This window comes from Scyliorhinus canicula, chromosome 10 (genome assembly GCF_902713615.1).
Source record: "Scyliorhinus canicula chromosome 10, sScyCan1.1, whole genome shotgun sequence".
NCBI classification, from domain to species: Eukaryota; Metazoa; Chordata; class Chondrichthyes; order Carcharhiniformes; family Scyliorhinidae; genus Scyliorhinus; species Scyliorhinus canicula.
Window position 1 is genome coordinate 124,642,941 of NC_052155.1, and position 23,868 is coordinate 124,666,808.

General features: G+C 45.8%; 1 protein-coding gene across 1 annotated transcript in view; it reads left to right on the plus strand.

Annotated features, from left to right (window-relative positions):
• mrpl53 (mitochondrial ribosomal protein L53) overlaps positions 1–22,082 on the plus strand; it is a 38,702-nt gene extending 16,620 nt beyond the window's left edge. The window contains exons 2-3 of the mRNA XM_038809690.1: positions 4,907–5,019; positions 20,881–22,082. Of these exons, the coding sequence (XP_038665618.1) occupies positions 4,907–5,019; positions 20,881–21,008 (241 nt within the window). The 3' untranslated portion in view covers positions 21,009–22,082. The remainder of the gene's footprint in view (positions 1–4,906; positions 5,020–20,880) is intronic.
• The last annotated feature ends 1,786 nt before the right edge of the window (positions 22,083–23,868 follow it).

The window sequence follows — 23,868 nt, forward strand, 5'->3', positions numbered from 1 at the left end:
TTACATGATGTACATTCACCACACTCCACACGGACAGTGACCCAGAGCCGGGATCAAACCTGGGGCCTCAGTGCTGTGAGGCAGCAGGGCTAACCCACTGCGTCCCCGTGCTGCCTCCACACAGTACTTTAATCACAGTAGTGATTTGTGGTTTCCTAATATTACACTACTGTGATTAAAGCAGCACCAATCCACAGTTTTTTCACACATAAGACTATTAATAAGAAGTTAACTCATAAAACCAGTAGCTACCATGGTTCAACATGCAGTTATTATGGACTCACAAAAGACTAGTGATTAAAGCAGCAATCAATCTACAACATTTCTAACAACACCAATAAGAATTGGCATTGAGGTTAAGCATTAAAGCAGCAATTTCCAGCACTATGATTTACTGCTGAGATTAGCTACAATGCAAAGCACACTACATCAGCAGCAAGCAATTTGAAACCAGCACATACAGTAGTTTCCGGCAAGGCAGGCAGCAACCAACTTAAGATCTCCATGTTTTAGGCTTCAGGCAAAATATGGCAGACGGTTTCAAACCCCAGGCTTGAGCTGAACAAAATGTTTTGCGGACCCCACTTCCAATGCCCTCTCCAATATTCTGCCCAGGCACATTCACAAGTGCAACTAATGGAGTGATCATACAGAGACAGTTTTTCTGCTCCCTGATACAAGCCTATATGAACAGAAAGGCTGATATGTCTTGCAAGTAATCACTCTAATTGAAATTCATGTAATAGCATGAATTTGTGTTACATACCCACTGGCTGGACACTAAAGACAGATGTAAAAATTAGAACTCGTCCATTTTTAAACAAGTGATAATTACTGCCGAACAAATTCTGTCACCCTGCAAAAGTAATTTTAGAACTGTGATATATCATTCCCTCAGAAGAATATTAGTGGTGCAGGTTTTTTAAAGTTTGTTTTTTCAAGAAACAACAATGTGCCTAGTTCTCAATCGTGTCATCAACCTGATATCTGTCATACACATCCTGTTACATCTTTATATCTCCTTTGTCATCCAGGAGCCCTGGCTTTGGTTGCTCTACCCTTTCCCTCATGTCAGGATGTACATCAAGTGTTCTGTTATAATTTTGCCTGTAAATCTCTGATTCCAATTTATCTGCATTGGGCCCTTCACAACCCAATGAAATTCACTCTCCTTCAACTAAGTCTTTTTTTTAAAAGATTTTTTTTAAACATTTATTTGTTTTTTAAAAAAAAATTCCAATTAAGGGGCAATTTAGCATGGCCAGTCCACCTACCCTGCACATCTTTGGGTTGTGGGGGTGAGAGCCACGCAGACAAGGGGAGGATGTGCAAACTCCACATGGACAGTGACCCGGGACCAGAACAAACCCAGGTCCTCAGCACTGCAAGGCAGCAGTGCTAACCAGTGCACCACCGTGCTGCCCAACAATTAAGTATTTTAACTCTAGATTGTGCCTTGTCCTTCTTCATAACTAGCCTCTATCGTATGATATGCTGTTCCCTCGGGATCACAGTTGCCTAGATCTTCCCCAGTGACACTGATTGTCTTGACTCCCCTCATTCCCCAGAACCAGATTTAAGAATGTGTCTTTCCTCGTTCGGCTAGAAATGTACTGATAAAGAAAATTCTCCTGAACACATTTCATGAACTCATCCTCCACCCTGCCCTTTACTTTATTATTGCCCCAATCTGTAATAAGATATTTTAAGTTCCCCATTATCACTCCACCATATTCTTTCTCCTTTAAGTCTTTCCCCCTAGATGGTGGCCTTTAGAATACACCCAGTAATATAATGACAACTCTGTCATTTCTTAATACTAACAAAATAGATTCTGACCTCGACTCCTCGAGACTATTCTCTATCTCCAACACCAATGTTTTCTTTGCCAACCCTCCTCCTCTCATTCTTCTGCCTTGAGCACCTTGTATCCCAGGTATAATTAGTACGCAGTCCTGCCCTTTTTTAATCCAGGCCTTTATTATTGTTTGCTAATGATTGAGAGTACACTGACGGGGTGGTAACTGTTTGGACTGGATTTGCCCTTTTTGAGGACAGGACATATGTGAGCAATTTTTCACTTTGTTGAGTGCGTTCCAATACAGTAGCTGTAGTGGAACAGCTTGGCCATTGGTGCAGCTAGTTTAGGTGCACACAAGTCTTCAATGTTACAGCTGGCATGTTGTCTGGACCTTGTTATATCCAGTGCACTCAATTGTTTCTTGATACCTTTTGGAATAAATTGAATTGCGGAAGATTGGGATCTTTGCTGATGGAGACCTCAGGAGGAGACATTGGATCATCATTAGGCACTTCTGGCTGAAGGAAGCTCCAAATGCAATCTCTTTGAAATATGCTATAGAAGACACTTAGCAGGGATTTTGACAGTTTAGTACTTGAGGACCATAGAACATACAGTGCAGAAGGAGGCCATTCGGCCCATCAAGTCTGCACCGACCCACTTAAGCCCTCACTTCCACTCTATCCCCGTAACCCAATAACCCCTACTAACCTTTTTGGACACTAAGGGCAATTTAGTATGGCCAATCCACCTAACCTGCACGTTTTTGGACTGTGGGAGGAAACCAGTGCACCTGGTGAAGACCCACACAGACACTGGGAGAACGTGCAGACTCCGCACAGTGACCCAGAGGGGAATAGAACCTGGGACCCTGGCGTTTGAAGCAACAGTGCTATCCACTTGTGCTACCATGCTGCCCACTTGTATTTGTATGTGTGTACACAGCTGGATGTGTGTGTTTCAGAGTTCAGTAATTTGAATTTGTGTAAAACTGTGGGTTTTGCTAACCTCCAAAGAAATACTTGAGACCTTTTCTTTAAAAATTTGAGGAAACGTCTGGTGGCGTAATGTAGGGGGATAAGGTGGCTCCCAGTACAGTACTACACTTTTTGCCCTTTTCTCTTAGTTTCAGGGGGCTGTCTCCTCTCCCCCCCCCCCCCCCCCCCCCCAACCGATCTAGAGTGAGTTATACCCTCCAAGTGAGAACCCAGCAACTACCCAGAGAATGCCGACACTGGATGAAATGAAAATGAAATGAAAATCGCTTATTGTCACAAGTAGGCTTCAAATGAAGTTACTGTGAAAAGCCCCTAGTCGCCACATTCCGGTGCCTGTTCGGGGAGGCTGGTATGGGAATTGAACCGTGTTGCTGGCCTGCCTTGGTCTGCTTTCAAAGCCAGTGATTTAGCCCTGTGCTAAACAGATGGCTGCCGAAACCCCCCCTCCATCGGACAGAACAAAGAAAACGTTGTAGTCACATCAGAGAACCAACCTCATCCTGCCCTCCCCTCCCCAGCTTGCCTCCTAACACATCCAGATAAACCAGTAAACAGCAACAAGGCAAACAAAGGACCCCACCCCTAACACCAAACAAAACAAAAACAAAAATCCTAAACTCATCATTAAAACTCCCCTAATGCAATGAGCTGCAGTTAAACACCCCCCCCCCCCCCAACTCCCATTAGCTAACTCTACAGTTAGTGAAGGATGACCCCCGTCCTGAGTAAAAACAGGACAAATAACCATAACACCAACCAGCCCCCACCCCCACCCACATCCAACTCTAATAGCCAAAGAAAAAAGAATAATACCCATCCTATAAATGTACAGGAAAAATACAAACCCCAACTAATTCCAAAAATCACACGCCCTCTGCCCAAACCGAAATCTCACAATAAATACAATTTTCATGTCGTCCATTCCATGCTGCTTCACAAACGCATCAGCCTCCTCAGGCGCATCAAAGTAGTTGTCTTTTGAGTCGTAAGTCACTCTGAAGCGTGTAGGGTATACCACACCAAATTGAACATTGTTCCTGAACAGCACGGCCTTGGCCTTGTTGAATGCTGCACGCCTCTTAGTCAGTGCCACTCCTGGTCGAACCTAATGGCCTGGCTATCCCATTTGTAGTCCCAATGGTCCTTTACCCACCACAGAAATCGCTCCTTCTGGTAACTATGGAACCGCACAATGATCGCCCGCAGTGGTTCACCAGAACGGGGCCTTTGCCCGAACGACCTCTGGACCCAATCCAGCTCGGGAGGAGATATCATTCCAGCATCCCCCACTATCTTCCCAGATGTGTACTGCATATATTCGATTGGATTCAGGCCTTCCATATCCTCTGTCAGTCCTACAATTCTCAAGTTCCACCTTTTGGAACGATTCTCCAGATTGTTCACCTTGGCCCTGTGTGCCTTTTTACCCCCAGCTTCGCTTCCCATCTCTGCTTCCAGGGTGGCAACCTGGTCACTCTGCCTCTCCTAGCCTGTATCACCAGACCTTTACCGTCGGGTCTGTTTTTGCCACGGCCGCCCGAATGGGGGCCAGGGCCCCTTTGACTCCTTTGTCGAGGTCCTCAGAGACAGCCTGCCGTATCTTCTTAAGCTCCACTGCCAAGATGCCTGTGAGTATCTTGGCCATCAGTGGAGTGGCCAAAGTTGCAGCAGGAGCTGCCACCATTTTCTCAGCAGACAAGGCTCGCGAGGCTTCTGAGTTTGACAATGCATCTTTACTTGTCTGGTGCCTTATTTTGTACTTTTTGTGCATTCCTTTTCTGGGGGAATCTTATCCCACGGAACTAATTGTTTCCCCCCCAATCACCCCCCAAAGGTGCCAAAATCAAAATCTTCTCGGGGAGGTGCCACCTCCTGTTCGATTGTTCTCCTCATGCTGCCCCCAGAAGTCACCTTTGGAAAATTTTTAATAAACATTTTTTTAAATCTTGAAATGTCTCGCAAATAAGACACATGTCCTGCATTGTTCCAACTATTTATGATAATGTACATCTCCGTTGAATAGAGAAATGCATGAAAATATTTATTTAATTTCTCATTTATATTGGCAGTTTGTGTTCATTTACATTTCCTTTCCAACTTTTTGTAGAGAATTCCTTGCTGCAATAGGAACGGAAAAGGCTCGCCTAACAAACTCCAATTGTCGGATTGTAGCTGATGTAAAGCATGATGAGACGGAGCTTGTTATAGCTGTCACGTTCAGTAAGTTTCCCCCCATCTTTTAGCCCATTAAAGGTATAGGTATAAAAATATAGTGAAAGCCAACCCACATTTCATTCCCCAGAGAGGCATGTCTGTGTAAACAAAATAAGTAAATAAATGGATGTAACAGTCCCAGGTTCAGTAAAAATCCTGTTCTTTTGGAATTTATCTGATCATGGGTGACTTGTTTGGACATGCAGTTTTTGATATTAATGTGCATCTCTGCATTTTTTATCCAAACTTTGTTTCACCATCTGGGGATTGATGTCTTTTATATAATTTTCCCATAACTAATTGTCAGTCTGAGCTGCTGGCTAATATCTGCTATTGATCATAAATTGCTCTTTTGGGTTCATGGTATCCTCTAATTATCTTTGAGCCAAAACCAGCACAAAGTTGGACTGTTCATGATGTCGTCTGATAGTTTATAGTGTAAAAAATTGACAACGCATTTATGCAGAACAAGCAATTCTTTTTCGTTTTATATTAAATAATAGTACTGTACTAGGTCCCAAATGAGCATAAAGTATCGCTAGTGTTGGACTTTGTCTGAAATAATCTTGAACACATTTTTTGGGGGACTAGTTATTGGCCAGTTAATTTGAAAATAAAATTGATGTCTGCCCACATAGGTTGGTTTATTATGAAAGAGGCTGAATAGGAATCAACAAATCATTTCATTTTTCAAAAAATATCCAAGGAAGCAGAATGCTGTTTTCCAGTTAGGCACATATGTTTTCTACCCTTTTTATGTTAAAACAAAAACAAAGTATGCAACTTTCAAGACAGAATCCACTTACAAACTAGCTGCCTTTAGGCTAGCTGATGCCTAGATTTTTCTGCTGTAAAATTGTGTTCATACCAAAGCCTGGAATCTCTTAGTCATAGGATAATAAAGCACAGATGGCTCCTTCATACCAGTGCTGACTCTTTGTAATAGCTATTGAATTGATCCTACATCCCTGTCCTTTCTCCATAACCCCTGCATTTTTTTCCCCTTTGGGTTTTTATTCAATTTCCTTTTGAAAGTTATTATTGAATCTGCTTCCCCCATTGCTTCTGGCAATGTGTTCTAGATCCTAACATGCTGAGTAAAATGAATTTGTCTCTAACCTCAGGCTCTTCTGCTATTGAAGTATAGCACTTTAAATGGCTAAAAAACAAAGTACTTCTGTGCTCTGCGACACTCTGAGAACGTTGCATTCCTCCCAATTCTGAACTCTTGAACATCCCCCACTCCCTTTGCCCCACATTTGACATCTGTGCCTTCAATCAGCTAGGACTTGGGCTCAAGAATTCCTTCTCTAAATCCCTAATCCTCTATAATACTGTTGTCCTTTGATCCTTAAAATCTTTCACCAATCTTTCAGTCTTTTCCCCATCTTTGGCTTGGCATTGGTTTTTGTCTTACGCCAATGTGATGTGCCAGCCTCTGTTTCGCAACCTCATTTGTGCAGCTTTGGGAAGTATGATGCAGAGGCCAAATGTCTTATTTGTGAGAGATGAATAAGTAAATAGTGAACATCTGTTTTATCTCACTCGAACATCTGGTTGCCGGTATACAGTAGCATTGGTAATGGTTTCTCTGGAAACATTCCTTCCATCTCAATTTTACCATATCAAAGCGGAATTAGTAATGAGTGAAAACTAAGGGTTAGGAAGATCATGTGTGTCTAACAAATTATGCAGTTTACAATGTCAGGCTAGAATGTATGTTTGTGCCAAAAATCTGGACCTGATTTTAAATCTTCTGTTTTATATAATTTTATTAATTTGTTCTTTAAACATTTTCTTATATGAACTGTATCTTTATTAGCCTGAACCCTGTCAGCAAAGCATTCTTCATGCCGAACAATGATATTTTGGCTGGAAACCAGAATTGAACTTTTAAAAACATACTTTTATTTCAAATAGACCTTCTTATAACAAAGACTATCGTAGAATTTACCATGCAGAAGGAGGCCATTCGGCCCATCGAGCCTGCACCAGCTCTTGGAAAGAGCACCCTACTTAAGCCCATGCCTCCACCCTATCACAGTAACCCCGCCTAACCTTTTGGGCACTAAGGGACAATTTATCATGGCCAATCCATCTAACCTGCACATTTTTGGACTGTGGGAGGAAACCGGAGCACCCGGAGGAAACCCACGCATACACTGGAAGGAAGTGCAAACTCCACAGTCACCCGAGGCCAGAATTGAACCCAGGTCCCTGGAGCTGTGATGCACTATGTGTGACATGGGCTCGCAACTAAACATGGCTACACAATTTCCATCACTATACTCTCCATATTGCAATTGTTGAGATGGAGACACCATGTCTGCAGATACCCATCAAGAGAAATGACCTCCGAGAAAAAAAATTTCTAAAAATTTTGAGTACCCAATTACTTTTTTCCAATTCAGAGACAATTTAGTGTGGCCAACCCATCTGCCATGCACATTTTTGGGTTGTGGAGGTGAAACCCATGCAGCCACAGGGAGAATGTGCTAACTCCACACGGACAGTGACCCAGGGCCGGGATCAAACTTGGATCCTCAGCGCCGTAGGTTGCAGTGCTAACCACTATGCCACCGTGCACCCCGAACTCAGAAGAATATGAGTGAGCCACATATGCTGTTCCCATTATAAAGGCAATCATCTGAGATATTCTCCAGGGAGTTCCTAGCTATGAATGAATCAAGCTACAATGGGAATACTCTTTAAACCCAATCAGTTAATCAATGGGATCCTGGTTGAGTGAGAAGATTCCAGACATGAACTGAGAAAGTTACAAGGTGGAATACACTAATAATGCCTAATTTTAAATCACTGGGTCATGGTCATGTGACAGACCCCTTCTTTGTATGGTAAGCTTCTGCTTTCTCTGCCGTAAGGGCTGAGGCGCTTTTTAAAAATAATATTTTATTAAGGTATTTGAAATGTTTTATAAGAGTAACATAAACAATGACATCAACATGGTAAAATAAACATCCCCCCCCCCCACCACCACCAAAAGCTCGATCTTCACGCACCTCAACCATACAACAACAACCCCCCCCCTTTGGAATACTGCATCTGCTGACATTTGGATTTTCCACGAGAAAGTCGACGAACAGCTGCCATCTCCGGGAGAACCCTAACATTGACCCTCTTAAGGCAACATGTCACTAACCCAGGTCTCTACATTGGGGGCTTTGAGTCCCTCCACATTAACAAGATCCGTCTCCGGGCTACCAGGGAGGCAAAGGCCAAGATATCGGCCTCGCAAAGACCAAGATGTTGGTCTCAACAGCTGAGATGCTTATGATAGCAGAATTGAGTAGGATCCCTCCTTCCTTCTTCTCTCCAACTTACAACCTGTAAGAGCACACACGGGGAGGATGTGCAGACTCCGCACAGACAGTAACCCAAGCCAGAATCGAACCTGGGACCCTGGAGTTGTGAAGCAATTGTGCTAACCACAATGCTACCATGCTGTCCCTCTCCATATATGGTTTGATTGTTGTCCTTGCTTTTTTTGTTTGTCTTTGAAGATTAGGTGAAGACGGGGGAGTAAAAGATATTTGGTCATTGTTGGGGTTTTTTTTTGGTGTTTTGATGGGGTGGTTGGTGGGGGTTTTCTATGTTTTATTTCGTATTATTTTAATTTGCACTACTGAGGGGTGTGCTGTGGGGGTCTCTGTCTGTCTTGGGCTGCCTCCTATGGTAATTAGGAGATTGTTCGATCTTGGTTTGATGAGGGAAGTGGTTTCGATGGGCGGGGGGTGGGGAGAGGAGTAGGGAACAATAGGTGGGAGACTTTGCGGCGCTGGAGGCGAGAGCCACCAGGCTAGCTGAGTGAGCTAGTTCACAGAAGCACGGTGGGGGTGTATACTGGTTCAATACAGGGCAGGGGTGGGGCAATAGAGTGATGTTGCTGGGTGCGGGGGGGGGGAGCTATTCTGCTGATGAGGGAGGGAATTTGGTCTGGGAATGGAGAGAGGTCGGGGTGGGGGCTGCCTGGAGGCGGGCAGTTGGCGGCGTGGCGGGGGGGTGGGCCCAGAAAGAGGGCTGGTTGATAATCGTGGGGGGGGGGGGGGGGGGGGGGGGAACGGTGCCCCCAACCAGACTGATCGCTTGGAATGTTAGAGGGAGAGGGCTGAATGGGCCTGTCAAGAGGGCCCGTGTGTTCGTGCACCTGAGGGCTCTGAAGGCGGATGTGGTGGTACTGCAGGAGACGCACCTGTAAGTGGCAGATCAAGTTAGGCTGAGGAAGGTTTGGGTCAGTCAGGTCTTCCTCCCGGGACTGCATACTAAGACGAGAGGGGTGGTGATTTTCATTAATAAGCGGGTGCAATTCCAGGCAGGCAGTATTGTTTTGGACGCGGGTGGGGGTGCTGTTATATCATGGTGAGTGGTAAGCTGGAGGGGAGGAAAGTGGTATTGGTCAACGTCTATGCGCCAAACTGGGACGATGTTGATTTCATTAGGAAGGTACTGGGGAAGATACCGGATTTGGACTCGCACAAGCTGGTGATGGGAGGGTATTTTAACACGGTTATTGACCCCGGCCTGGACCAGTCATGCTCGAGAACGGGGTAGGTGCCAGCGATGGCAAAGGAGTTGATAGGGTTCATGGAACAGATTGGGGGGATCGACCCATGGAGGTTTAGACAGCCGACAGCTAAGGGGTTTTCTTTCTACTCGCATGTACACAGTGTATTCCCGGATCGACTTTTTCATTTTGAGTAGGGATCTGCTGGCGGGGGTGGTGGACACTGGGTACTCGGCCGTCACTATCTCGGACCGTGCCCCACATTGGGTGGAACTGCAGGTCAGTGAGGAGAGCTTTCAGCACCCGCAGTGGCGATTGGACGTCGGCCTGTTGGCGGATGAGGCGGTGTGTGAGAGAGTAAGAAAATGTGTGCTGGACTACCTGCAGGTCAGTGACACGGGGGAAGTCCCACCAGCGGTGGTCTGGGAGGCGCTGAAGGCAGTGGTGAGAGGGGAGTTGATTTCAATCCAAGCACATTGAGACAGGACGGATAGGGCAGAGACGGACCGACTGATCAAGGACATCCTACGGATAGATAGGAGGTATGCGGTGACCCCAGGGGTGGAACTGTTAAGGGAGCATCGGAGGCTGCAGGCGGAGTTTGGGGTACTGTCCACGGGCAAGGCAGTGGAGCAGCTTAGAAAGGCGAGGGGGACGCTGTATGAATCTGGGGAGAAAGCTAGCAGAATGCTGGCTCAGCAGTTGAGGAAGAGGGAGGCGGCCAGGGGAATCGATAAGGTGGTCGACGGGGATGGGAACCTGGTAGGGGATTCGGCTTGGCTAAATAGGGGGTTCAGGGATTTTTATAGCGGACTTTGCCACTCGGAGCCCGAGGAGATGAAACGCTTTTTGGACCGGCTGACTTTCCCAAGGGTGGGCAGGGAGCTGGTGGATGAGTTGGGGGCTCCGATTAGAAGAAATTTCTGAGGGCTTGAAGGCAATGCAGTCGGGCAAAGCTCCAGGGCCGGATGGGTTTCTGGCAGAATTATACAATAAATTTTCGGGGATATTAGGGCCGTTGCTGGTTAAGGTTTTTAACGGGGCGAGGGATAGAGGGTGCTTCCCCCGACGATGTCACAGCCCACCATCTTATTAATATTGAAGCGGGACAAAAACCCGGAGCTGTATGGGTCCTACAGGCCAATCTCGTTGCTCAATGTGGAGGCTAAGCTGCTGGCCGAAGTGTTGGCCTTCAGGATTGAAGATTGTGTGCCGGATGTGATTATGGAGGACCAAACCGGATTTGTCAAGGGTAGGCAGTTGGTGGCCAATATTAGAAGGTTGCTTACCATGATTATGATGCCCCCGGAGTGCAGGGAGGTAGAGGTAGTTGTGGCCATGGATGCAGAGAAGGCGTTTGACCGGGTAGAGTGGGACTATTTATGGGAGATGTTGGGAGACTTGGGTTTGGTAGGGGCTTTATCGATTGGGTCAGGCTGCTGTACCAGGCTCCGGAAGCTAGTGTAAGGACAAACAATACGACCTCGGACTATTTTAGGCTGTACCGGGGGACAAGACAGGGATGTCCCCTCTCCCCGCTGCTGTTTGCGCTAGCCATAGAGCCGCTGGCAATTGCTGGAAAGGGCTGGTTCTGGGGAGGTGAGCAGACGGTTAAGATGACGATATTGTCGAAATTTTTATTTGTGTTCCAATGCCTCCCGATTTTCATACCGCAGTCTTTTTTTAAGACGATCAACAAAATCATTTTGGGCTTTGTTTGGGCGGGTAAGTCCCCGTGGGTGAAGAAGGTGATGCTCGAGAGGAATCTGGGGGAGGGAGGGCTTGCCCTGCCAAATTTTAGTAATTATTACTGGGCGGCCAATATTGCGATGGTAAAGAAGTGGGTGGTGGGAACGGGGGCGGCTTGGGAGCGGGTGGAAGGGGCACCAGCTTAGGGGTGCTGATAACGGCACCATTGCCGTTCCCGCTGGTGGGATATTCCACCAGCCCGTGGTGGTGGCGGCCCTGAGGATCTGGGGTCAATGGAGGAGATCTGTTGGTACAGTGAGGGTGTCGGTTTGGTCCCCAATATGTAACAATCATCGGTTCACTCCGGGGAGCTTAGATGGGGGATTTCAGAAATGGCAAAGGGCGAGGATTGGGAAGATGGGGGACCTGTTTCTGGAAGGGAGCTTTCCTAGCTTAAGGGTGCAGGAGGAGAAGTTTGGGCTGACAGCAGGGAATGATTTCAGATATCTACAGGTGCGGGACTTTCTGCGCAGGCAGGTACCATCCTTCCTACTCCTGCCACGAAGAGGGATTCAAGCTAGGGTAGTGTCTCGGGGATGGGTGGGGGAGGGGAGCATCTCGGACATCTACAAAGAATTAATGGGGGCGGAGGAGACGCATACAGAGGAGCTGAAGCGTAAGTGGGAGGAGGAACTGGGGGGTGAGATGGAGGACGACCTATGGGCAGAGGCGCTGAGCAGGGTCAATGCGACCGCTACATGCGCAAGGCTCAGCTTGATCCAGTTTAAGGTAGTGCACCGGGCGCACATGACAGCGACCCGGATGAGTAGATTATTTGGGGTGGAGGACAAGTGTGTCAGATGTGCGGGTGGACCAGCAAACCATGTCTATTTGTTCTGGGCATGCCCTAAACATAGGCAGGGGTTCGTGGATGTCAAGTCCAGGGTATTAGAATTAGAACAGTACAGCACAGAACAGGCCCTTCGGCCCTCGATGTTGTGCCGAACAATGATCACCCTACTCAAACCCACGTATCCACCCTATACCCGTAACCCAACAACCCCCCCTTAACCTTACTTTTTAGGACACTACGGGCAATTTAGCATCGCCAATCCACCTAACCCGCACATCTTTGGACTGTGGGAGGAAACCGGAGCACCCGGAGGAAACCCACGCACACACGGGGAGGACATGCAGACTCCGCACAGACAGTGACCCAGCCGGGAACCGAACCTGGGACCCTGGAGCTGTGAAGCATTTATGCTAACCACCATGCTACCGTGCTGCCCAAGACAAGGGTGGAAATGAGTCCAGGGGTCGTGATCTTTGGCGTGTTGGGTGTATCCAGGTGTTCAGGAGGAGGGAGAGGCAGATGTTCTGGCCTTTTCCTCCTTGGCAGCTCAGCGACGGATACTACTGGCTTGGAGGGAGTCTAGGCCTCCGAAGTCAGAAGTCTGGTTAATCGACATGGCAAGCTTTCTCGGCCTGGAAAAGATCAAGTTCGCATTGAGAGGGTTGGTGTCAGGGTTCGCTCGGAGGTGGCAACCATTCATTTACTTCTTTGCGGGGAATTAATCATCAGCAGGGGAGGGGGCGGTGCTAGGGTAGTATAGAGTTGTGGGTTAAATAGGTGGGCCTTGGAGGAACGTATGTCGGCGGCTGTTTTTTTTGATTACTGTTCTTTGTATTCTATTGTTTTTTGTACTGTGGTTGCTTGTTATGCCAAAAATACTTCATTAAAAACTGTTTGTTTAAAAAAAAAGAAAACCATCTACATCGTTAAAGCCTCGCAAACCAGAAGCATTGGGGAATTGAGGGAAATCACAAAACCACCAAATTCATCCTGATGCCAGCCCAGTCACCAGACATATACCCCGTTTATTTCCCTGGACTCTAATTCAATTAATCTATCCTTCCCCACTCTAATTATTCATATGTGTGAATTTCAAGGGAGTGTGTATGTGCGAAAGTCAGAGCATATTTTACATTTTTTAGACCAGTTTAAGGATAAAAAAACAAACCGCTTTCTTTGTGAAAGCTCAAGGAAACCTGTTTGCTTCTTTTATTATCGCTGTGCATAAACAGTTAAACACTCACTGAATTGGCAAGAATATCATTTTCAAAAAGACAAGGTGCAGTCAAACAAGGAAAAGCCTATCTGATTAAGCTGTCTCCTTGCTTAGTAAAAGCCAAACAACAGAATCTTAAAAGATTTTCAAATTGGAATTTCTGCATTTGCAACAGTAACTTGAATTTATATAGCCCCCTTAACAAAGAAACAATGTTCCAAGGTGCTTCGCAGGGGCACAAGGGGGAAAAATGTACATCAATCCGAAGGAGAGATCAATATACATTACTAAAAGCTTGGTCAAAGAGATGATCTTTGAAAGTTGGTCTTGAGGGACGCAGACTGCTTTTAGAAGAGAATTTCAGAGCAGGTAGCCCAGTTGTTTGAAGGGATGAACAGTCTGAAGAGAGGGAAGAATGCACAAGATATTAGGAACACAGATATCAAATTGTTATGTGTTGGAAGACTAGGAGGCAATATAGGCAAGTAGCACTCAATTCTGGTATTCAGAGTACAGAGTTTCAATAAGATAAAGTTTTTGAAGATGGATAATGAAAAGCCAACCAGAAGAACATTGGAGTAATCAAGTCTGAAGGTGACAAAGGAATAGATGAGGGTTTTAATAGCTGATCGGACTTGGGTAAGCGGATAGAGGCAGGGTGATGCTATGGAGGCAGAATCAGTCAATCATTGTGATTGGGTTTGTGGTGGGCAATATTCCCTCTAACTTCTGTTTGTTGTGTGTGGCTGACATGTTGCATTGCAATACAGTAGTGCCTTTCCAGCTCTGCATATAGGTACAACAAAACCGCAACCCTCCCCTATCTTTCAACCCCCAGTAACTCAAAGAAAATGACCCATACCCTTGGCATGTAACCAGCTCTTTAACATGTAATATCAACAGACCCCATCTCGTGTGGAACCCTCACTTGTCTCCCTCAAAATGAACTTAACGTTCTCCAAGTGCAGGAACTTTTAAGAACCCCCAGCCATATGGAGACACAGGGCAGAGAGACTGACCTCCACACCAACAGGACTCCTCCTAATCCACGTGCAGGATCGGCAAAATGGTGCTGAAGAACAAACTCCAGAATTGTCCCAACTTTGGGCAGGACCAGAACATGATTGGCCGAACCCCTCTCACACTGTTCACAAGCGTCCTCCACCGCCTCAAACAACCAGCTCATCCTTGACTTCACCAGGTGTGCTCTATGTAGCATTTTTAGCCGTATCCACCACAGCTTCACACACTAGGTTCAGGCATTCACCCTCCGCAGGACCTCCCGTCACAACCCCTCCTCCATTGCCATCTCCAACTCCTCCTCCCACTTGGCCATCCCCCACATGGCCCAGCCCATCACCGGCAGCACCTCCTCCAACAACGATTAGGACGGTGCCACCGAAAAGTCGGGAAAACCTTCTTCGCGAAATCCCGCACCTGCATATACCTAAAGGCCTCTCACCAAACCTCTCCGTCAACTCATCCAAGCTCGTGAACTGTCCTTCTAGAAATAAGTCCTTAGCTTCCATCACCCCTCCGCTCCCCCCACCCCCGAAACCTAGCATCCAACCTCCCTGGCTCGAACACATGATTTCCCTGGCATCAACTTCGATACTTAAAAGTGCTGCTGAAATAGCCTCCATATTTTCAATGTTGCATCATCACCAGTCTCCCTGAATATATTTCCCTGGGGAAAACGGTAGTGGCGCCATTGCCAGCACCCGCAACCCCGCTCCTTTGCAAGAGCCTGCCTCCATCTTCACCAACAAAGGAGGAGGGACATGGGACACCCTTGCCTTGTTCCCCTATGTAACCGAAAGTACCCCGAATTCACCTCATTTGTGCGCACTTGAAGGATCTTATGATTGCGAAGTTTATTCAATTCAAGGTTACCGGTTGTTCTTGTACATTGCTGAAACTCAGTAGAAATTCAAGTTAAAAACTTGTAAGGTGCAAATAAGAATTGTTTTATTTGGAGTTCATTGGTTACAACTTGAAAATCATTTAAAAGGTAGTTTGTAGACAATTTGATTTTCTTCAAAGAATCACAGGAATTATCTTCTGAGACAATAGCCCGAACACAACTTTAAAAGTCAAAGTCTGAAGTCAAAGTCTGAAAATGAAATATGAATACAGAACTCTTTTCTAATTCTCTTCCTTTACTTTCTGGCTCTCTCTGTCTCTGTGTCTCTGGCTCTCTGTCTTTCTCTCTTTTTCTTTCTCTGTCTCTCCCTTTTCCTTTCTCTCTCGCTTTCTCTTTTTCTTTCTCTCAAAATGGTGGCCAAATCGTCCATGGATATACTATTTCATATCTGTCTTAAGCGATCCGATCACACCCCAATATAATCCTAATTGGTTTGAGTTGGACTCAAACACATTTGATTTGATAGCAAGCTGTCCATCTTCACTATGTAAAGAATGCAATACTGTATTGTGCTTTATCAAAACCAGCAAAAACTGGTCTAATGCTGACCTACCTATTGCCACAATGGAGACCTCATGCTGACCTCACTGCTGCAACAATGGAGACCTTATGTTATCATGCCATGCTAGGCATAATTGTGAAAATATAATTCAAACTGTCTTTTATAAGATTGTTTCAATGAGAATGTTGGAATCGAATATATATATATATTATATTTGATTCGATATTTTAACTGTCCATTTATTAAAAACAAGGCAACACAGTCTAAAATGTTTCACCTTGTATAATCAGGGAATGTAATTCACCCTAATCTCAAATGGCGTGAGAATCGTGCAATCGTTCATTCTTATTCCTCGTTGCCATGGATTCAACCCTTGTCCTTGGAAAAATGTAATGACTCAAAAATCAGACTTCTGTGTTTTGCAAACTCATGACTGAGTTTGGAAATTATATAGTTTCTTTCATTTTAAAACTGGGAATTAATATTTATGCTTTAAGCAGCTTTTTACCTATATTAAGTGTATTTAAAATACCTGGCTTCTACAGTACTCTTCTTTGGTTCCCTATATAACAATTTGACTCACGCCACAAACTTAGACCCCATCCCAAATTTCTCAAACACTGCAAGCAAATAACCGGTCAAATGCCTTCTCCCCGCCCAACAACTCCACCAATTCCAGCACCCTCCCTTCTGCTGGAGAGAGCACCACATTTATTAAACTGCACATTCGAGGACAACCGCCTACCCTTTACAAACCCCATCAGCAATCACCACAGGAGGCGCTCTTCCAACTTAAGCGCCAAAACCTTGGCAAGACTCTTAGCGTCTACATTTAGCAAAGATATTGGCTTATACGACCCACACTTATCCTTTTTTAATAACAACAAAATGGATGCCTGTCCCATCGTCTCCGGGAGCGTCCCTTTACCCACAGCATCTTCAAACATCTCCATCAAAAGCGGCGCCAGCCAACCCACAATATATAAAACTGCACCGAAAACCCATCTGGCCCGGTGCAGTTCCCGTTTGCATCTTCCCTATCGCTGCCCGAACCTCCTCAATCCCCACTGGCTCTTCCAGCTCTACCCTCTCCTACGCTAGTACACTCCAAACCCCCCCAAAAATATTCCCCTCTTATCGACTCGTCCCCTGGGGGCACCGACCTATACAACGTTTTATAAAACTCCTGAAATGCCTTGTTGACCTGCTCCGGCACCATCACCAGCTCCCCTGCCCCATCCCAGACCCGAACAATCTCTTGTGCCTGCCGGCAGAGCTGGCCCGCTAGCAAGCGACTGGCCTTCTCCCCATACTCCTGTACAAACCCCTTTGCCCACCTTAACTGCTGAACCGCTTTTCCTGTGGACAGAAAGTTCAAACCTGCAATTCCTTTTTCCTCACGAGGTGTTCCGGAGTCGGATCCTCCACATACTTCCCATCCACCTCCAAGATTCCCCCCACCAGCCGCTACCACTCCTCTCTTGCCTTCCTGTCCACCTGAGCCTTAAACGAGATGACCTTGCCCCTCTGGTCAAAAATATTTTTTAAAATTAATTTATAGGATGTGGACATCGCTGGCTAGGATGCCATTTATTGCCCATTCCTAGTTCCCCTTTAGAAGGTGGTGGTGAGCTGCTTTCTTTAATGGCTGCAGTCCCGGAGGGATAGGTACGCTCACCCTGCTGTTATGTGGGGGGGGGGGGGGGGGGGTTTCTAGTTTTTCATCCAGCGATAGTGAAGGGACAACAATATATTTCTAATCAGGATGGTGAATGACTTGAAGAAGAACCTTAAGATGATGGTGTTTCCAGGTATCTGCTGCACTTCTCTTCCTAGATGGGAGCGGTCGTAGGTTTGGAAGTAACTGCATCAGGAACCTTAGTGAGTCACTGCAGTGCATCTTGTAGATGGTACACACTGCTGCCACTGTTCGTCAGTGTTGAAGGGAGTGAATGTTTGTGGAAGGGATACCATTCAAGCAGGCTGCTTTGTCCTGGATGGTGTTGAGCGTCTTCAGCATTGTTGGAACTGCACTCATCCAGGCAAATGGAGAATATCCCATCACACACCTGACTTGTGTATGGTGGACAGGCTTTGGGGAATCAGGTGATGAGTTACTCACCGCAGGATTCCTAGCCCCTATGGTTAGTCTTGTTCAGTTTCTGGTTAATGGTAACCTCCATGATGTTGATTGTGGTGAATTCAGCAATGCCATTGAGTGTCATGGGGTGATGATTTAATTTTCTCTTATCGGAGATAGTCATTGCCTGGCACTTGTGCAGTGTGAATGTTACTTGCCACTTGTCAGCCCAGGCCTGGATACTGTCTACGTCTTGCTGCATTTGGAAGTGGACTGCTTCAGTATCTGAGGAGTCTCAAATGGTGCTGAACATTGTGCAGCCATCTGTGCTGTGGGAAGGGAGTAGGAAATAGCACAGGATGTTCCATTGAATACTGAGGCTGGTTGGATAGAAGGTAAGGACAAGGAGAATCTATCGTCCTGTGAGAAGGAGGGGAAAGGATGAGAACAGAAGTATTGGAAATGGGGTGGACACAGTTGAGTACTATGTCATGATGGGGGTGGGGAGTCGTAAATTGATGGAAAAAGAAGACACATCAGAAGTGCTGGTATGGAAGGTTTCATCATTCAAACATGTGGTGGAAAAACTGGGAGATTTGAATGGAATCCTTAAGAGAGTACAGTCTCTGCTCCTTGCTTCAGCTCAACAGTAACACATTGTGGTACATGAAACATGAATTTTAATTGCATTTCTATTTGTGAGCAATGGTAACTTTTTTTTTGTTGGTGATGGTTCATTTTTGGTTTGGAGGTGGGTGGTGTGGCACATTTGCATTTATACATTACATTACATGTGACATCTCATTCATTACACATAGCCATTTTGATATCATGTTCTGCACACCACCGTCTACATTTCTGTAGTGACTGTTATAAATGCAATATTGTTGGAACAAAGTTTTGTAAAATATTGGAACTATATGAAAATTCTCAAACTCAAAAAGCAATCTTAAAGGGGAAAGCAGACGCGGTGATGGTGGGCGGGAGGTAGCCGCGCGTTGGAGGGCTCCCGTTCGGGAACGGCATTGTCGGGGTTGATGCCCGGTCCTAGGGGCAGCGAAGATGCTGAAGGTCAGGGGAAAGCACAGGGAAGGGATATGTCGAGGACCAGTAAAAGAAAAACGGCTGTGACAACAGCTGAAAATCCGTCGGGGAGTAGAAAGGTCACCGCGGGGTCACCAAGGAAAATGGAGGCTAGAGCACCGGGGAGACCCCAATGCTTACGGCTGAAGAAATAACTAAGGTGATGGCTGCGGAATTCGAAAGGCAGTTTACAAAATGCATGGAGACAACGAGGAAGCAGATGAGGGAGGTTTTGAGTGTGCTGGTGAAGGAGGCGATTTCCCCGGTGACGACGGCGGGCGCAGTGGCGGAGGTGCGGAAGCAAGGGGAGGTGCTGAAGGAAGTGGAAGAGACATTATTGCAGCACGGTGATCTGCTTACCTCGATGGGGAAGGAGATGCAGAAGGTGATGGAGATTCACAAGGATCTGCGAGGAAAAATGGAAGACCTGGAAAACAGATCCAGGTGACAGAATTTGAGGATTGTGGGGCTGCCCGAAGGAGTTGAAGGGCCGAGGCCGACTGAGTATTTTGCTGCGGTGCTGGCGAAACTATTGGGGGAGGATTGCTCCCGATATGAACTGGATCGGGCTCATCGGTTCTTGGAGGCCTGTACCAAAGGCGACTGAGCCGCCAAGGGACTGTGCATCCGTAGGTACAGTGTGAAGGAGAAGGTCCTGTGCTGGGCCATGCAGAAGCGGGTGATGCAATGGGCTGGAGTTGCTATGCGTGTATACCAGGACTTTACGGTGGAGCTGGTGAGGAGGCGGGCTACTTTCAACCGAGTGTACATTAGCACGGTGCAGTTCGGCATTGTATATCCAGCGAAGCTGAAGGTGACTTACAAGCTCAAGGACTTTTATTTTGGAACGGTGGAAGTAGCGGAGGAGTTTGCGAAGGCAGAAGGACTGTGGCAGGGTGTATGGGCTAAAGGAGCCGATGTTGTATATATTTGGACAAGGGAAGTGATGGGATTTTCACTCGAAGTGAGGGCTCTTTGGGGTGTAGGTGGATATGCGGGGTTTGTGTGCTAAAAGGGGATTTCTGGGCTTTCCTAGGGCCGAGCAAGGGACCTGGGCGGGGGAAGGAGTTTTTACAAGAGGCAATGGACGGGAGGAGTTGGGGTGGGGGTTTACAACTCTTGGGTATCATGTACGGCACTCTTTCAGAGGTTGGACGGCGTTGGGTGTGGCGGGGGGTGGGCTCTATGGTGACTATGGGCGGTCCCGGACTCCCTTTTTCTTTTTCTCCTTTGTTTTTTGTTTCCACCGTGGGAGGGGTTTGGTTTATTGGATGCATATATTGACAGGTGGGCTGTTGTTTGGGGTGGTGGGAGGATGGGATCGTTGTTATTGTTGAGGGGATTGATTTTGTATTTGTTACCGTTTACTGTTTGTGGGTGGAGTGTAAATTTTGACAGAAAATGTGAAAATGGAGAATAAAAACATTAAAAAAAAACATTTTTAAAAAGGGGAAAGCAGACTAAGGTGACTTTACATTTTAGCTTGTCATGCATCCTGCTATGCCATCTGTTATAGAAAAGCAAATTACTTAAAGGAAGCCGTATCATCTTGGTACAAAACCATGGAATTTCAGAGGAAAAGGAAATTGGATTTCCTTAAAATCTATTTTCTCTTGCTTGTGTGTGCAGTTTAAAGCAGATCTGTATTCATACATTTTGTGTTCCACTTTTCAGCATGCATAATTTCAAAAGTTGTATTTTGTTGATGTATAAAATTATTTCCTTTTTCCCATAGGTGTAAAGCATATTGTGGAAATGAAACTCAAAGATTGCACTTAATGTAGCAAGTTGTGCAAATGCTCAGTTTTTATGAAAGAATATTGGCGAAAATAATCACAGTTTGGCATACTTGTGAAACTGAAACTCCAAGATTGCATTTAATTATGTAAATTGCGTGAATGCCCAGTTTTCGTTAAAGAGTGATCCAGTTTGGCTTGTTTATTTGGAAGTATAGTTATTGTAACCTTTAACTTAAAAAAATGTTTTCTTCCTCTGCAGATGATGGAGAAAAATTGGTAATGAAAGCAGCAAACTTGACAACCAGGGAGATGCTGTCGTTTTTCACTGAGAGATGCTTTGCAAAGGACCCTCAGGCCCAAGAAATGGCATCAAAGAAAAGCCACTAACCTTAAATTGAACATTCCTGTTATGTTTTCATGTGCCTGCTTGCAATTGAAACCCGGTCAAGTACTGAATGGTGTTTGGCCAGTATAAAAATAGCAAGTAGCATACTTGCAGACGTGGAACTGATCGATATGTTAAAACACCTTTTCAGTTCATTCAGCTAGATTCTCAGCCATCATTCTAAAAGTTGTTTCTTTCTGAGATATGACCAAAAAAAGGATTCATTCGCCAGTAATATGGAGAATTGCAGCGTCCCAGTTACTATCAAAATACTTGATTATGTATAATAATTTATTGTTCTTGTATTAACCACTAAATAAAGTTCTGTCTATGTAAGAATGTTGTATTAATTTACGAATTAGTACTTTTTATTAATAAGTTTGACTTCTGTGGTGACATACCAGGTTTAGGCCTGATTAGAATTGGGCACTTTAAAACAAACCACAGCCACTCCAGCACAGCCTCATGAGAATTCGGACTGGCCAAGTTCAAATACACTAGAGCTGCCAAGACATGTCCGGACCTGCCCTGTCAATCGGACATCAAGAGATAATCAATCTGATTGATGAGAGCGGCCTATTGTTGCAGACCCAGTCCAGGCCAGGCTCTCGGGCACCTAGATTCCCGCCGCCATCTTATTTGGCAAAGGTGTACGTGTGAACACGGCCACTGGAGATGGACACCTACTTTCAAATAAACACCAGGTGACCTGTCAATTGGGCATTAATCGAATCATTGGACACTTAAAAACTGCTTTCAATACCCCATCGGCAAAAGGCCACAGGAAGTGGGAAAAGGAGGCAAAGCCAAAAGGGGATAAAAATAGGCACTCCGGCCACTTGCCAGCAAAGACTTGGCGTGGGGGTTGACCTTGACCAGACCAGAGAAGTGAAGACCGGACCAGAAGGAAGGAAGAGACTGCCAACGAGAACCTACTTTGTGAAGACGGACCAGAGGAACGCCAGCAATCAGACCCATAACCCCACTAAGCCATCTTTGCGGGTAGTATACACTGATCTTGGTACCGCTAGTATTTTGTGGGTTAATTGTGTTAAATAAATATTGTTGAATGTGAACTTGTGTTTGTGGTTTGTTCTCTTTATAAAAGACAGCCTAGGTAAAACTTTTGAGTAAGGAAACTGGTGGAAAGTATCTGAGGTTTTATAGATACAGCACTTCTCACCCTTTTGTGATTATATCAATGAATCTAAAATAAAACTAACGCAACAGTAAGGTATCTGCAGTGAAGTGATTCATCTTCAGATATTTTTAAAAATTGAGAGATAGAAGCTGTTTTAAAAAAAATCAAATATTAAAATTTTTTAGACTTTGGGGCGCGATCTACCTGCTGGTGAGTGGGATGTGCAGAGGAGATTCACTAGGTTAATCCCAGAGCTGAAGGGGTTGGATTATGAGGAGAGGTTGAGTAGACTGGGACTGTACTCGTTGGAATTTAGAAGGATGAGGGGGGATCTTATAGAAACATTTAAAATTATGAAGGGAATAGATAGGATAGATGCGGGCAGGTTGTTTCCACTGGCGGGTGACAGCAGAACTAGGGGACATAGCCTCAAAATAAGGGGAAGTAGATTTAGGACTGAGTTTAGGAGGAACTTCTTCACCCAAAGGGTTGTGAATCTATGGAATTCCTTGCCCAGTGAAGCAGTTGAGGCTCCTTCATTACATGTTTTTAAGGTAAAGATAGATAGTTTTTTGAAGAATAAAGGGATTAAGGGTTATGGTGTTCGGGCCGGAAAGTGGAGCTGAGTCCACAAAAGATCAGCCATGATCTAATTGAATGGCGGAGCAGGCTCGAGGGGCCAGATGGCCTACTCCTGCTCCTAGTTCTTATGTGCCCGGCAAATGCCGGGAGAGGGCACTCCCGGGATTCCCGATGACCGTCAAGCCTTGAGAGATGTGGATCTCGCCAACAATGAGCAGGACTTATCTCGTACGGTTAAGTGGGTTTAAGGACACACTTAACTGTGCTGACACCAGAACTAACTGGCTCCTGGCATCTATCGGCCTCCCCAAGACCACCCCAGCTGGGTGCCAGTTAGTACTGGTCCACATTTAACGCCACCTGGGGGTCTCCTGGGCAATAGGAGCCCCCTGGGTAGTTAGGGACAGGGCAGGGTGGCACCCTGGTGCTACCGAGGGGGCCCTCCAGCTCACTTAGAAATCGGGGCACCCTTTCAAAATGGTGGCACGATCTCTGAGAAGCTGGTCTGGTCAGTGAGTTCAGCTCCCCATTGATGAAATAAATTGGGCTCGCCCGGAGAGAAACTCCCCCAGGACCCAAAAAAAATAACTAAATGTGATTAAACTGGGGAGAAACACCCAGCCGAACCTACCTGTAATGCCACTTAGAAACATCTGTTAAATCGCGCACTTAGTATATTTCTTCTCATGAGAATCAAATTAGCAAAGCCTACTTTACATGCTTAGATATTAGCTATTTGAAGATTGCAGGACAATATTTCCATATTTTCTAAAGTAATATGGTTCTGAGAATTTCCCAAATACCTTGCCATGTGAAAACCAAGTACAACGTAGGTGGCTGAATTGCCCTCAGCAAGCTCCCGCAAACAACAATCTGATAATACCTGTGATATTGATTGAAGGATAAATATTGGCCAGAACACTGGGTAACTCCCTGCTCTTCTAAGTAAAGTCACGGGATCGTTTACATCTATCCAAGCAGGCGGATGGGGGCCTCAGTTTGACATCTAACCCATCTGACTGCAGTGCTCCCTCAATACTGCACTGGACTGTCAGTTGTGATTTTTGTGCTCAGGCCTTGGAGTGGAACTTAAGTTTTCCAACTTTCCTCAAAGACTTTCCAACTCTACCTCACTAGAT